At 43.0% G+C, this 15,981-nt stretch overlaps 2 protein-coding genes and 1 pseudogene across 5 annotated transcripts in view; 2 read left to right on the plus strand and 1 right to left on the minus strand.

Annotated features, from left to right (window-relative positions):
* The first annotated feature begins 1,556 nt into the window (after positions 1–1,556).
* LOC139022672 (profilin-2 pseudogene) lies at positions 1,557–4,634 on the plus strand (annotated as a pseudogene).
* Positions 4,635–5,326: 692 nt separating this feature from the next.
* LOC111979898 (zinc-binding protein A33-like) lies at positions 5,327–10,730 on the plus strand. Its single transcript, XM_024010574.2, has 6 exons — positions 5,327–6,089; positions 6,571–6,666; positions 6,823–7,056; positions 7,704–7,726; positions 7,829–7,944; positions 8,381–10,730. The coding sequence occupies exons 1-6, from the start codon at positions 5,577–5,579 to the stop codon at positions 8,923–8,925; spliced, it is 1,527 nt and encodes a 508-aa protein (XP_023866342.1). The 5' UTR covers positions 5,327–5,576; the 3' UTR covers positions 8,926–10,730.
* A 2,540-nt stretch (positions 10,731–13,270) lies between these two features.
* The window catches only part of LOC111981226 (bone morphogenetic protein 1), a 61,916-nt gene continuing 59,205 nt past the window's right edge, over positions 13,271–15,981 (minus strand). For all 4 annotated transcript variants that reach the window (XM_024012400.2, XM_024012399.2, XM_024012401.2 and 1 more), the window contains 2 exons: positions 14,273–14,523; positions 13,271–14,103 (listed from right to left, as the gene is read on the minus strand). In XM_024012400.2, the coding sequence (XP_023868168.1) occupies positions 13,969–14,103; positions 14,273–14,523 (386 nt within the window). In that variant the 3' untranslated portion in view covers positions 13,271–13,968. The remainder of the gene's footprint in view (positions 14,104–14,272; positions 14,524–15,981) is intronic.

The raw sequence follows: 15,981 nt of genomic DNA on the forward strand, positions 1-15,981 counted from the left end.
TACTCWGGGCACCTCTGGGCACCTTAWTCATCCAAGCTACTCAATACTGCCACCAGCCATAAGAAGTTAACAAACTATAGTTTTGGCAAGTCGGTTAGGACATCTASTTTATGCATGACACAAGTCATTTTTCTAACAACTGTTTACAGACAGATTGTTTCACTTATAACTCACTGTATCACAATTCCAGTGGGTCAGAAGTTTAAATACAGTAAGTTGACTGTGCCTTTAAACAGATTGGAAAATTCCAGAAAATGTCATGGCTTTAGAAGCGTTTGATAAATGATGTCAATTAGCCTGAGTCAATTGGAGGTGTACCTGTGGATACATTTCAAGGCCTACCTTCAAACTCAGTGCCTCTTTGCTTGACATCATGGGGAAATCAAAAGAAATCAGCCAAGACCTCAGAAGAAAAATTGGTTCATCCTTGGGAGCAATTTCCAAACGCCTGAAGGTACCACGTTTATCTGTACAAAGAGTAATACACAAGTATAAACACCATGGGAACACACAGCCATCATACCGCTCAGGATGGAGACACATTCTGTCTCCTAGAGATGAACGTACTTTAATGCGAAAAGTGCAAACCAATGCCAGAACAGCAAAAAACCTTGTGAAGATGCTGGAGGAAACAGGTACAAAAGTATCTAGAAATGCCCTCTGGTCTGATGGAGAAAAAAAAGAACTGTTTGGCCATAATGACCATCGTTATGTTTGGAGGAAAAAGGGGGAGGCTTGCAAGCCGAAGAACACCATCCCAACCGTGAAGCACAGGGGTGGCAGCATCATGTTGTGGGGGTGCTTTGCTGCAGGAGGAACAGGTGTACTTCATAAAAATAGATGACATCATGAGGCAGGAAAATTATGTGGATATATTGAAGCAACATCTCAAGACATCAGTCAGGAAGTTAAAGCTTGGTCACAGATGGGTATTACAAATGGACAATGTCCCCACGCATACTTCCAGAGTTGTGGAAAAATGGCTTAAGGACAACAACGTCAAGGTATTGGAGTGGCCATCACAAAGCCCTGACCTCCATCCCATAGAACATTTGTGGGCAGAACTGGAAAAGCATGTGCCAGCAAGGAGGCCTACAAACCTGACTCAGTTACATCAGCTCTGTCAGGAGGAATGGGACAAAATTCACCCAAYTTATTGTGGGAAGCTTGTGGAAGGCTACCCAAAACGTTTGACCCAACTTAACCAATTTAAAGGCAATGCTACCAAATACTTATTGAGTGCATGTAAACTTCTGACCCACTGGGAATGTGCTGAAAGAAATTAAAGGTTAAATAAATCATACTCTCTACTATTATTCGGACATTTCACATTCTTAAAATAAAKGACGCCATTGAGATTGACCTAAAACAGGGATTTTTTACTGGGATTAAATGTCAGGAATTGTGAAAAACTGAGTTYACTGTGTTTGGCTAAGGTGTATGTAAACTTCCRACTTCAACTGTACATTCCTCCTACAGATAACCATTAACTTCTGGTGTAGAAACCAGATTGTGGCACTGCTCATTTCCATAGGATACCTGATGATTAACTATATTTCAAGTTTAGAAGTCAGAACCCATCAGTTGTAAACTTTCATTCATAGGCTAGGTTGTAGCAACCTCATGACGGGTATAGGGAACATTTGTGACCCGATTCAGGAAACTAGGCGAGTCATGACTTCACTGTTTGAATGTAAAAAATGTGTGATCTCACTTTGTTTACCTAGTTAGGTTTATTGTTTACCTAGCTAGCTAGCTACATGTCTTAAGCTAAAGTGTACTGTTAGCTAGCTAATGTTAGCTGGCTGGCTCCCTGGCTGACATTGTTATTCGTATCTCAGAGCAGTTTGCTTTTCTAGTTAGAGCCTAATGTTAGCTAGCTAACATTGAACCTGGTTGGTTAGCTCCCAGCACTCTGTGCCATTGTTAGTGCTGTGTTCATTGTTGTTTAGCTAGCTAATGTTAGCTGGCTGGCTCATTAGTTAACATTATGTTACGTGTGATCTTACACTTTGTTTACCTTGCTAGGTTCATTGTTTGCCTAGCTAGCTAGCTGCATGTCTTAAGCTAAAGTGTACTGTTAGTGTACTTGCGCTGTGTTCATTGTTGTTTAACTAGCTAACGTTAGCTGGCTGGCTAGCTGGTTAGCTAACGTTACGTGACGTGTGTACAACACCCATTGAATATGGCCGGTGTCAGTAAACGTCTGCAAAAAAAGCGTAATGAAATTGTTGCCAGAAGAGCTGGTTAGGCTGTTTGCATGTCATTCATAGATAAACAAATCATCGGCCAGAGAGTCAAGTGTGCGCTCCAAGAGCGAAACGAGATGGGTGGGGCTAAGGCTTAAGAGTGTGTGAACGATGCTGAATGGGTGTAGACAAAGAAGAGCTCTTCACTAGATATCATAACATTCGAAGGTCATTAACTCAAAAGTGAGTTTACAAGTTGATCAACTTTCAAAGCAGAATTACTTTCCCATTGTTCCTCAAATGCAGAGAATGATATACCAATTTATACCTCTGAGTCTCTACTTTTATCCAATCTAAAAAAAAAAAAAATACAATTTAAAATGTTGCTACATAAGACCAAATCCAGGTGTTGAGTCACATATGAGTATCATGTAGTAACCTAAACTTATCGATGTTACATTGAACTGGGTGAATGGAATATGAATGACAGTCATCCAATATGCTGTAATAGAAATAAGGCCATGCTCATGAACAAAAAAATTGTTCTGCCTTATCATAAACAGCACTGACCTCCACTGGTTTGCATGGTACTGGATACATTTGTTTTCAGCAATAGTCAGGTATTTTGTTGGAAACTAACATTTTGTTAGACTTGGGGTGATCAGATATTATGAATGGAGTTAAACACAAAAAAGTTCTGGGCTGAATTTAATTACTGATTTTATTTATTTTCTAATTTTATCCACCCCACTTCAGATGAGTATGTCCATGAGTAATACAATTCCATCTCCTGCCATTCCTAGGTCCTGTATGTGAATTATAATACAGGTAATGGCAGACTTGCACTTTGGCCACTAGATGTCTGTATTCTGCTTCTGATTCAGTGGTAGGCTTTGTGCAACAAAAGGGCATGACATTATTAGTTATCCTTTGTGACATCACAGAAGTCTGAGACACTTCAGTTGACACAGTGGCAGTATTTCACTGACATGTTTTCCCCACACCAACCAGGTAGGTTTTTAGAGAATTCTCAATATGGACCCATGTTGGTAGATAATCAATTCTCTCCATACTTGATCACCATTCTGCGCACTTCCTGCTTTCATTATCTCAGGCTAAAATTAATTAATATTTTCAGGGATACATCCCTCCACCCCCTCCCCAGGAATGGCGTTGCCCAGCTTGCAGCACTATGTGAACAGGTTGATGTTTGAGGGCCAGTGTGCAGACTGTGCGTTGGTGAACGTCAGTACCCGCAGAGTGATGGCGGCCACTCCAGGGGGATCACTGRAACATCTGACCCGGCGGGAGATTAGGAGGATACTGTCCAGGAAGAGAGAGGCCATCCAGACCCAGGGAGTGAGCCTGGGGGGTCTGCGCTGTGCCCTGGTGAGGGACAACATGGTCACCCCAGGGGAGAGATCAATGGACCTGCGCACCAAGCACAGGCCCAGCCGGGGTGTGGCCGTGCGCCGGACACGCCATCTCCTCCTGGTGCTCCTCGGCAACAGGGGGATCAGCAGCGGATTCCTCAACCACAAGGCCTATCAGATGGCTGCATGCCTTCGCAACGCAGGATCATCACAACTTGCTTGAATTTACAGCTTACCTGKATGTACTGCTTACCTGAACTCTTGCTTGGGAGGACATTCCTGTGTCATGGACAGTATGTGATTTTTGACAGAGTAAACTGAGTTGAAACTGTCTAAAACAGTCTATACTGTGTCCTGTAGTTAGTGACATATTTGTGCTTCTTTAATTGTGTAGTGACCTAGAATGCAGTGACCTAGTATGCTTGTCAAGTACACACGAGTCTGTATGGCCAGGTCCCACATTGTCATTACAGTATTACATGGTCAGCCACAGACCAGGATAAACAGGCAATGTGACAATAACTGACAAAAAGGCAGTTAAAAGGTTAAGTGTCAGACACTCAGTTTAACAAGTAGTAGGTTAAGTATGCCTGCTGCTTGGAATACTAGACACCAATAGCAGAGTAAATACGTACCCTGTCAAGAATCTTGGAGAAATGGTCACATATTGCTTTTATAACTTGCATAATAGCATAAACAGAGTCTAAGGTCAATAATATACTTTCAGAACAGAATGTATTAGAGACGTGAACAATTAAGGAAGAAATGTGACTCATGCATGCAGTGCCTGAAATTAACATCAGGTAGAAGAAATAAAAAAGGGCATATGCTCAAAATATGACTTCAGCCCATAGCGTTTGACAAGGTGTTTGTCTACATTGGAGTGCGCTTACAAGTAACCAGCTAGCTCAGGCTGACACTGTACTGGTTATTGAACTTAATTGCTTTGAACTATTCTCCCCACATTGTCTGATACTACTGCGCTGTTGGAACTAGGAGCATTTTGCTACACCCACAATAATATCTGCTAAATATGTGTATGTGACCAATAAAATTTGATTTGATAAATTCACACACTTCTATTGGAAAGTTCAGTTATGAAAAACCTGTTTGGGTACTCACATGACCATGGGTGTAGTTGGCTATAGCTGACTGGAGCTCCAGATGTGCGAGTACACTCCAAGGTACTCTTTAAGCACAGTGGGCTCCCACACTTAGGAGTTTATAGAGAACAGCCATCACTGTTCACTTCTATATTTTTTATACATTTTCTGCCAGTTGATTATATATTTTGTCAGTTTTGTTACAGTATATGGATCTTTGAAATAATTTAATACCATTGTTTACTGTCATGCAAAATGTAGGTTGTTTTCCAGCCAGCTAAAGAAAAAATAGGGCACATCTGTTTTGACTAAAAGTTTTCACATACAATACTGTAGGCCTAAACACACACACACACACACACACACACACACACACACACACACACACTAGGGATTAACTGATTCCAGTAACTAAGCGCTATAGTAAAGTGGATTATTAACAACCCTATTCTGCTCTAGAAGCAGGACTGCACTGCAGTTACCACCATAACTTCTCTACACTAACAATCAGAGCACAGAATGACCATGGCTGGCCTGCCATAGTTTCCTGACTGTAGCTCTGACGTCAGAGGGGGAGTTTACAAGGGGGCCCACAGAGCACCCCTGCCTATCTGGGATGGAGCAACAGAGAGGCCGCCTCCTCACMAGCCTCTTCCTTTCCCACAGTCAACAGGAAGACTGAGCCGAGTCAGAGTGGAGACCAGACAGAGAGGACCCAAACACTCAGGAGAAGGAGGACGTCTCAAAAGCTTCCAATCCAGCACAAAAAAACGAGAAGTCTGAAAGAAGGAATGAACATAAGGAGTAAGAATCACAGAGAGGTGGAGAAACTCCAGTTAACGTCTCCACACAACGTCGAGGTGGAGAAGTCAGACAAGAAAAGTTCCAAATACAGGGAGGGGTAGCTTCCAATGCAAACTACAAAGGAAAAGCAGAGGTTGTCTAGTATGGCTGGGCAAGTATCCAAGAGCTCAGCACAGCGACTCAGCCGAGACCTGACCTGTTCTATCTGCCTGGACCTCTTCAAGCAGCCTGTCTCCCTGCCCTGTGACCACACCTTCTGCCAGGCATGTATCGCTGGCTACTGGACGGGCCCCAGAGGCGAGGTCCAGGGGGGGTCCGGATCCTGTCCCCAGTGCAGGAAGGTCTTCCCTGGCCAGAGCTACCGGCCCAACCGCATAGTTGGTAACATAGTGGAGAGCTACTGCCAGGGCCTGGAGGAAAGAGAGGGGCTGCTGGGGGACACGGGGGTACCAGAGAGGAGCCTTGCTCCTGCTCCTGCCCCGTGCTGTGGCCGGCACCGAGAGGAGCTGAAGCTCTACTGTGAGGAGGACCAAGAGCTGTTGTGTCTGGTGTGTGGACTCTCTCAGGAGCACCGGAACCACAACATGGTGTGTGTCCAAGAGGCACAGCAGAGATACAGGGTAAGTCCAAATTCTATTTGACTTGTGTTGCCTTGTTACACTCTTACATTTTTCAAAGAATGCTAGTAAAAGGCTTAGCTCAGGGTTAAAAAACAACTAMACCAAGGGTCCCAGTTGCAGGGGAAATTGAAGACAGGTGGCGCTATGGACTGAGCAGTAGAATTTTGCTTGGGAGGAATTGAAGSAAAAAGTTGATTTGATCAAATGTTGCACAAAAAAAACAAAGTGACTTGGCATCAACAACTACAATGTCAATGATTTGTCACATCAATTTACGTGTCACTTTTTTCTGTAAGACAAACTGCTCATTATTCACCCCACATTCTCTTGTTAAGAGTTGCATCCGGCTTGTTTCCCATAACATTCATATTCCAGACTCACTCCAAGAGCAGATTACTGTATTTACTGTAAGGCCTGGTGTAGAGAACAGAAGGCTGATGCTGACTTAGAGTCATGCTGCTGCTTTTTTCTGGCCATGCAGGCATCTCTCAGCAGTTCCATGGACTCTCTGAAAGGGGAGCTGAACACGGCCCTGCAGTGTGAGAGAGAGACTGAGGACGAGGTCAAGAAGCTCAAGGTGAGACGCTCTAGTATCTACAGCTTGTAACAATCTGTACATTGCACTTAAACCTTGAGTGTCTCATAAACCTTGACCCTCTCGAACTAACTGCCATTGCTAATGACTCCCCCCCCCCCCCAAAAAAAACACCCCACACACTTTCTGTCYCCCCAGGAGCACACGGCAGACCTGAAGCAGCGCATCGAGGCCCAGTTCAGCGACCTGCACCAGTTCCTRTACCAGGAAGAGAAGCTKCTGCAGGTGAAGCTGAAGACAGAGGAGCGCAGGGAGCTGATCAGGCTGGACGAACACAAGGCCCTGCTCTGTGTGGAGGTCTGCCGTCTGCAGAGGGCCCTGAATGAGATCGAGGACAAGCTGAGGGAACAGGACCCCTTTACATTGCTGCGGGTGAGAGACAGGGTAATTCTAGGCTGGTGGAATTKCACATGAGAAGTAACTCAATGAACCTCCTTGATGGGGGAATGTGAAAAATATGAGTTTTACACTGAAAGGTTTTAGGTTAGATTTTATGTTATTTTGCTTGTGCTGTTKGAAAATTATGTACTGGATGGGAGGACAAAACTATCTTGCACACTTCTAGACATTTACATCTGCTGTAATAAGTTAGTAAGTAACCATTCTAGACATTCTACAGGAAGGTCTTTCTGATAGCAATGAGTAGAGTAGTACTTCATTGATCGCAACTTGGGAAATTCACTCAGCATCATCCTTGATAAGGACAAGACCCTTATCAATGACAAACACATACAATACACACAATGGCCCTCCAGAGTGCAGGGAAGAACCCTTCAGGGTGGAGCACAGGCAGGATGTGGGCCCATGACCTCACTCCTGGTCGATGGTGAGGATAAGGAGATTATAGGGAAAGCAGGCTCAGACCCAGGGACTTTCCCCCAACCACTGGGAGATCCCACAGGGCCGGGATAGCGTGAGCTCAGACACTGATGTCWTGTGAAAAACGGCTTTCTCTCTTTTTACCCAATGCCAAAACTAATCAGCACACTCTCCCCTCTGTTTTTCCTGTCTCGTCCCAGAATATCAAGACCCTGGTCCAGAGGTGAGTGTGTGATGGGACGTGGGACGTTTTAGATTGTTATTCCATAATGGAGTTTTCATGTTTCTGATATGTATTGTCTGAAGCTTGTGTTGCCTTTGGCAGGCCGACGCCCAAGTTTGAAAAGCCTACTCTCACGGCCCCGAGCCTGTGTGAGGGTCGGTTCGCAGGGCCCCTGCAGTACCGAGTGTGGAAATCACTGAAAGGAAGCATCTACCCAGGTACTGTAAGGCATTAACCTTTACAGTGGAGGCTTGCTGAGGGGAGGAAGGCTCATAGTAATGGTTGAAATGGAGTCAATGGAATGGTATCAATCACATGGAAACCACGTTTGATACCATTCCAATGACTACATTCCAGCCATTATTATGAGCTGTCCTCCCCTCAGCAGCCTCCACTGAACCTTTAGTAGAGTGACTGACAATTACAGCACTCAGGAGCAATAATTCAGGAGCTTTCGGCAACTATTTGTCCTCGGCAACATACATGAATTGCCCAGAAATGACTACTTGACAGTTGTTTTGTTATTTAAAATGTAAAGTTGAAACTGCTACTGAGAATTATATTGTATTCACATTGTAACGCTTTGTATCTGTGTTATGGCATGTAAAATCATGCAATACCTAACTTGACCAACTTATTTTCCCTTATTCTCAGTTCCGGCCGCCATCACCTTGAATTCGAGCACAGCCAACCCCTGGCTTAGCCTGACCTCCTCCCTCACCTGTGTCCGCTACCAGACCTTCAACCACTCTGTCCAGGACAACCCCAACCGCTTCAATGCTGCATTGTCCCTGTTGGGCAGTCAGGGCTTCACCCACGGCCGCCACTACTGGGAGATAGAGGTCTACAGCAGCACTGTGTGGACCGTGGGTGTGGCTAGAGAAACTGTATCGAGGAAGGGAGTAATCAAAGCCTTGCCGGCCAATGGCTTTTGGACCCTGTCCCTGTCCTATGGAATACAGTACATGGCCTGTACATCGCCCCCTACTGTGCTTTCACTGGAGGAGCCTCTGGCTAGGATAGGTGTATATCTGGATTATAAGAGGGGTCTRGTGTCTTTCTACAATGCAGAGAGCATGACACATCTCTATACGTTCCGTGAAACCTTCACAGAGACGTTGTACCCCTACTTCAATCTGGGATTCCTAGATAAAGTGCATGAGAATGAGCCCCTCAAAGTTTTCCTTCCCAAAATCTGACAGCCGCGGCACTTATCTATTCCCCGCAAAGCCTGAGGCCATCCTTACACTGGTGTGGTGCTAAAACACCCTAAAACAACTGACACAAAATACTACCGTCATATTGTTTGAGATGTTAGAGAGAGTAAGCAGGCCAACTGTAAATAATAATTTTTAAAAATGTAATCTTGATGTGGGCCAGAGCTTCACCATCAAGGTTTGTTAAATGTATGTATGCGCAATAACCTTTTGCAGTATTACAGTGTAAATTGTACGTGACTGGCGTTAACAGAATGATGAATACAAAATGTCCTTATCGTGTACAATGTACGGCAGTTTAATATTTTGAGACAAAAATGCGGCAACTATTTTAATAAGTAATCTTTAATGCATAATAATAATCTTTTAATGAATTTTGGATATCATCAGTATTACAAACGTTCACCTCACGATACTGTACCATTCAAAATAAATAATAATTTGTTTTGTGTCTCTGTGTTGAAATAGAACCTGTTATTTGATCTGGACAGTCTCAGCACAAACAGTAACAGGCATTAACACACTTCTGCATGGTGGATTTGTGCATATCAGAGCACAGGAAAGAGGAAACTCATTAAGAGGTCATTTGAAAAGAGTTTTCTGTGTAGTTGTGTCAGTCTTTCTTCCTGTGATCCTTTTGGCTTAACCTACATTGAACCGAGCTGAGTAATGCGTCAAAATTATTGGAATAAAATTGATGGACCACGTCTGAGAAATCCCTGACTAATCAAGAAAGAGCGGGAGAGAGCGAGCAGTTTAAACCTGCACAGTGATTTTTTTTGTGTGTACCATTAGCAGTAGCACTTTGAGGAAAACATTCTCATTCCACCATGCAGGCTGATACAACCCACACACATCAGGAGTGGTCCCGTGTGACTCAGTTGTTAGAGCATGCCGCTTGCAACACCAGGGTTGTGGGTTCAATTCTCACAGGCGATCAGTATGAAAATGTGTCTTGAATATTTGGACAAATTCACTTTCAGTGTATTAAAGTAGTATTYTTTGGTCCCATATTCCTAGCACGCAATGAATGCATCAAGCTTGTGATGCATTTGCAGTTTATTTTAGTTGTGTTTCAGATTATTTTGTGCCCAATAGAAATTAATGGTAAATAATGTATTGTGTCATGAAGTGCCTTTCATTGTAAATAAGAACATCATTTGTTTCTTAACACTTCTACATTAATGTGGATGCTACCATGATTACGGATAACCATGAATGAATCATTAATAATGATGAATGAGAAAATTAAAGAATGATAAATATCATACCCTCCAAAAAATGTTAACCTCCCCTGTTATTGGTAATAGTGAGAGGTTAGCATGTTTTGGGGGTATAATCTTTGTGCCTCTAACTTTCACACTCATTATTCAGGATTGATTCAGGATAATCCATGATAGCATCAACATTAATGTAGAAGTGCTTGGAAACATATTCTATTCTTATTTACAATAAAAGTGACTCCAAAATGACTGTCACGCCCTGACCTTAGAGAGCCTTTTTATGTCTATTTGGTTTGGTCAGGGTGTGATTTGGGTTGGGCATTCTATGTTTTTTTCCCTACGATTTTGTGTTTCTATGTTTTGGCCAGGTATGGTTCTCAATCAGGGACAGCTGTCTATCGTTGTCTCTGATTGGGAACTATACTTAGGTAGCCCTTTTTCCCTCCTTTCGTTGTGGGTAGTTGACTTTGTTAGTGGCACTTAGCCCTGTAAGCTTCACGGTTGTTTTTTTAGTTTGCTGTTTTGTTGGCGTCATTTTCTAAATAAAAGGAATATGTACGCTCACGACGCTGCACCTTGGTCCACTTCTTACAATGGCCGTGACATGGACACAATACATTATCTCCATTCATTTCTATTGGGCACAAAATAATCTGAAACACAACCAAAGCAAACTACAAATGCATCCAACAAGTTTGTAGAGTCACAAGCTTGACGTAGTAATTGTGCGCTAGGAATATGGGACCAAATAATACAATGATTGACTACTTTAATACGTTATAAGTGAATTTGTCCAAATACTTATGACACCYTCAAATGGGGGGACTAGGTAAATTAAGTGCTTCAATTTCTAAACGGTAAAAGAGATATGTATGAAAATACCCTCAAATAAAAGGTGACATTCTGAACTGTCACCTCATATAAAACATTTGATCTCAAATCCAAAATGGAGTGTCGAGCCAAATGAAATGTTTTAGCTTCACTGTCCAAATAAATACAGTTGAAGTCAGAAGTTTACATACACCTTAGCCAAATACAGTTAAACTCAGTTTTTCACAATTCCTGACATTTAATCYGAGTAAAAACCCACTGTTTTAGGTCAGTTAGGATCACCACTTTATTTTAAGAATGTGAAATGTCAGAATAATAGTAGAGAGAATTATTTATTTCAGCTTTTATTTATTTCATCACATTCCCAGCAGATCAGAAGTTTACATACACTCAATTAGTATTGGGTAGCATTGCCTTTAAAATTGTTGAACTTTGTCACGACTTCTACCGAAGTCGGTCCCTCTCCTTGTTCGGGCGGCGTTCAGCGGTCGACGTCACCGGTCTTCTAGCCATCGCCGCTCCACTTTTCATTTTCCATTTGTTTTGTCTTGGTTTTCCGCACATCTGGTTCACATTCCCTCATCTGACTAAATGTATTTTACCCTCTGTTCCCCCCATGTCTGTGTATGGAATTGTTTGTTTGTTACGTGTGGTTCGCAAAAGGCTGGTTTGCACCGGGTATGTGTTTGACCCGTGTGTTTTGTTTATTGTACCGTTTTTGTACTTTGGGCGTTATCGCTGTTTTCCTTGGGAATGAATAAAGTGCGCCTGTTATCACCCATCTCTGCTCTCCTGCACCTGACTTACCTTCAACCAGTTGTGCGCATCGTGACAAACTTCGGTCAAACGTTTTGGGTAGCCTTCCACAAGCTTCCCACAATAAGTTGGGTGAATTTTGGCCCATTCCTCCTGACAGAGCTGGTGTAACTTGGGTCAGGTTTGTAGACCTCCTTCCTCGCACACTTTTTCAGGTCTACCCACAAATGTTCTATAGGATGGAGGTCAGGGCTTTGTGATGGCCACTCCAATACCTTGGTTGTCCTTAAGCCATTTTTACACAACTTTGGAAGTATGCTTGGGGTCATTGTCTATTTGGAAGACCCATTTGCGACCAAGCTTTAACTTCCTGACTGATGTCTTGAGATGTTGCTTCAATATATCCACATAATTTTCCTGCCTCATGATGCCATCTATTTTGTGAAGTGGACCAGTCCCTCCTGCAGTAAAGCACCCCCACAACATGATGCTGCCACCCCCATGCTTCATGGTTAGGATGGTGTTCTTCGGCTTGCAAGCCTCCCCCTTTTTCCTCCAAACATAACGATGGTCATTATGGCCAAACAGTTTTATTATTGTTTCATCAGACCAGAGGACATTTCTCCAAAAAGTACGATCTTTGTCCCCATGTGCAGTTGCAAACCGTAGTCTGTCTTTTTTTATGGCGGTTTTGGAGCAGTGGTTTCTTCCTTGCTGAGCGGCCTTTCAGGTTATGTCAATATAGGACTCGTTTTACTGTGGATATAGATACTTTTGTACCTGTTTAATCCAGCATCTTCACAAGGTCCTTTGCTGTTGTTCTGGGATTGATTTGCACTTTTCACAACAAAGTACTTTAATCTCTAGGAGACAGAACGAGTCTCCTTCCTGAGCGGTATGACGGCTGCGTGGTCCCATGGTGTTTATACTTGCGTACTATTGTTTGTACAGATGAACGTGGTACCTTCAGCGTTTGGAAATTTGTCCCAAGGATGAACCAGACTTGTGGAGGTCCATTTTTTTCCGGAGGTCTTGGCTGATTTCTTTTGATTTTCCCATGAAGTCAAGCAAAGAGGCACTGAGTTTGAAGGTAGGCCTTGAAATACATCCACAGGTACACCTCCAATTGACTCAACTGATGTCAATTAGCCTATCAGAAGTTTCTAAAGCCATGACATCATTTTCTGGAATTTTTCAAGCTGTTTAAAGGCACAGTCAACTTAGTGTATGTAAACTTCTGACCAACTGGAATTGTGATACAGTGAATTATAAGTGAAAAAATCTGTCTGTATACAATTGTTGGAAACATTACTTGTGTCATGCACAACGTAGATGTCCTAACCGACTTGCCAAAACTATGGTTTGTTAACAAGAAATTTGTGGAGTGGCTGAAAAACAAGTTTTAATGACTCCAACCTAAGTGTATGTAAACTTCCGACTTCAACTGTACGTAGGGGAGTCTTTATTTGGGACAAATCATAAAAACAATTGGAAAAGAACAGACCACCACCTTAATCTACATGTATCTATATTTATTAGCCTAGCCCTTGAAAAGAATAACAACACATGTTCATTTTTCTTGTTCTGCTAACATCAATCATGTGTGGGGGGGGGAATCATACCTGTTCTGCATTGCAAGACCATACTAATTACAACTGTGTGCTCAAAACAAATTTCCCCGGTTCTATCCGTCTTTCCTAATCATCAATGTGCAACCCTCAATGATACACAGTATAGTGCCAAGAATTAAGTCAAGAGTAAATAGACATATTTAGAAACCAAGGCAAGGTGGGAAGGTTATCTTCCCAAGAAGTTAGGGCTCAGCTGGATTTCAAGTTAGGAGGTGGTCGGGGACCTTGGGAGTATTCCATTAAACCCTGATAATCCTGTATCCTACATAGTTATACCACCATCCCACTGATCCTTACAGGCCTGTGGGATCCTTTTTGTTATCTTGAGGAAATGACAAACTTTTGGGGAATTCATTTCAGGTCTCCCACACATATCCACTCTCTCGTCCACCCTCCCTAATCTAAATGATACAAACTTGAAAACGCTCTCTACTGCTGCATGGCTTGACTCCTTACAGCTGGCTTTGAGCGGAGTGGGGTATGGGGGGGGGGGCAGCTATCCAAGCATCCGCTCCTCTTAGGGAACTGGGAGTGTCAACGCTTTGGGGTGCACAGTCTCCTATTAAGTCTCGGTAAAGAGGGGTTCACTTGCTTGTGTGCAATGTGTCTTGGAACTTTGTGCTCGTGTACCGTACATGGAAGCCCTTCTTATTGATGGTGTCATCAGAATGGAACTTTATAACAATGGCATCCCCAGCAGAGTAGATTTCCTCAGGAGGCTGGAAGATAAATAAAAAGAGAGAGAGAGAAAGATTATCTTATACCTGTCAATTATTTAAGTAGGCAAACACCCCTGGCATTTTGTGAAGTGCTACATACAGTAGCACTATATATGTACAGTAGCTGTTACAGTCTAGTAGGTGTACTGAAACCTTTTGTCATCCTTACCCCAGATCCACAGTAGCGACCAAGCCTTGGGGCCTTGACATCAGCACCGTCAAATAGTTCAATGTAATCATAGCCACAGTCTGCCTCTTCCTCGATCTCAAAGGTTTGGAAGATGAGCTCTACTCCATAGCCCTTCTCAGCGGAGACCACCCACTGGCAGTCAGACGCCCCTGGGTAGTTGTTATCCCCAAACTGGGCGTGCGAATAAAGATCTTTGGTCTTGACCTCAGCTTTCAGGCTTCCTCCACACTCTGAGAACGCACAGCCACAAAAAAGAGACAGAGCCCCAGAGAAGGAACTCATTGAGATATGGAATGTCCCATTTATCAACAAATAATGATCTGAAAGGCAGTGTCTCTCCTCTACATTCCATTTGGGATTCTATAACATTATACCCATCTGAAAAAGCTGATCTATTGTCCCTTTGTTTTCTTAGTTGAGACCAAAAACCACAAATTCAGGTGGCAACATGGGCATTGTCACCCCCAATCGTACTAATGAATTCATATCTCATTATTCATGGGTCCTGACAAAAAATGTAGATGTTGTCACGCTGCCTGCTGAATCACACATTACAAACATCATGTACGTTAGGGATCTAACCAGACCAGGGATCTGGTCTGGTTAAACTGTAAACTCTCCTTCCAGACTCACATTAAGCATCTCCAATCCAAAATTAAATCTAGAATTGGACTCCTATATGGCAACAAAGCATCCTTCACTCATGCTGCCTAACATACCCTCGTAAAACTGACCATCCTACCGATCCTCGACTTCGGTGATGTCATCTATAAAATTGCCTCCAACACTCTACTCAACAAACTGGATGCAGTCTATCACAGTGCCATCCGTTTTGTCACCAAAGCCCCATACACTACCTACCATTGCGACCTGTACGCTCTCGTTGGTTGGCCCTCGCTTCATACTCGTCGCCATGGCTACAGGTTTTCTACAAGTCTCTGCTAGGTAAAGTCACACCTTATCTCAGCTCACTGGTCACCATAGCAGCACCCACTTGTAGCACGCGCTCCAGCAGGTTTATCTCACTGGTCACCCCCAAAGCCAATTCCTCCTTTGGTCGTCTTTTCTTCCAGTTCTCTGCTGCCAATGACTGGAACGAATGGCAAAAATCTCTGAAGCTGGAGACATATCTGCCTCACTAGCTTTAAGCACCAGCTGTCAGAGCAGCTCACAGATCACTGCACCTGTACATAGCCCATCTCTAAACAGCCCATCTATCTACCTACCTCATCCCCATACTGTATTTATTTATTTATCTTGCTCCTTTGCACCCCAGTATCTCTACTTGCACATTCATCTTCTGCACATCTACCATTCCAGTGTTTTAATTGCTATATTGTAATTACTTCGCCACCATGGCCTATTTACTGCCTTAACTCCCTTATCTTACCTCATTTGCACTCACTGTATATAGACTTTTTGTTTTCTTTTGTTCTACTGTATTATTGACTATGTTTTGTTTGTTCCATGTGTAACTCTGTGTTGTTGTATGTGTCAAATTGCTATGCTTTATCTTGGCCAGGTCGCAGTTGCAAATGAGAACTTGTTCTCAACTAGCCTACCTGGTTAAATAAAGGTGAAAAAAAATAGGGATAATATAATACCAAGACAAGATGAGAATCAAAAAAAAGAGACATTGACATCAGCATACAAGAATACATTTGCATCAGTAGACACAGAGAGATTAT

The sequence above is a fragment of the Salvelinus sp. IW2-2015 genome, linkage group LG20 (genome assembly GCF_002910315.2).
Source record: "Salvelinus sp. IW2-2015 linkage group LG20, ASM291031v2, whole genome shotgun sequence".
NCBI lineage: Eukaryota > Metazoa > Chordata > Actinopteri > Salmoniformes > Salmonidae > Salvelinus > Salvelinus sp. IW2-2015.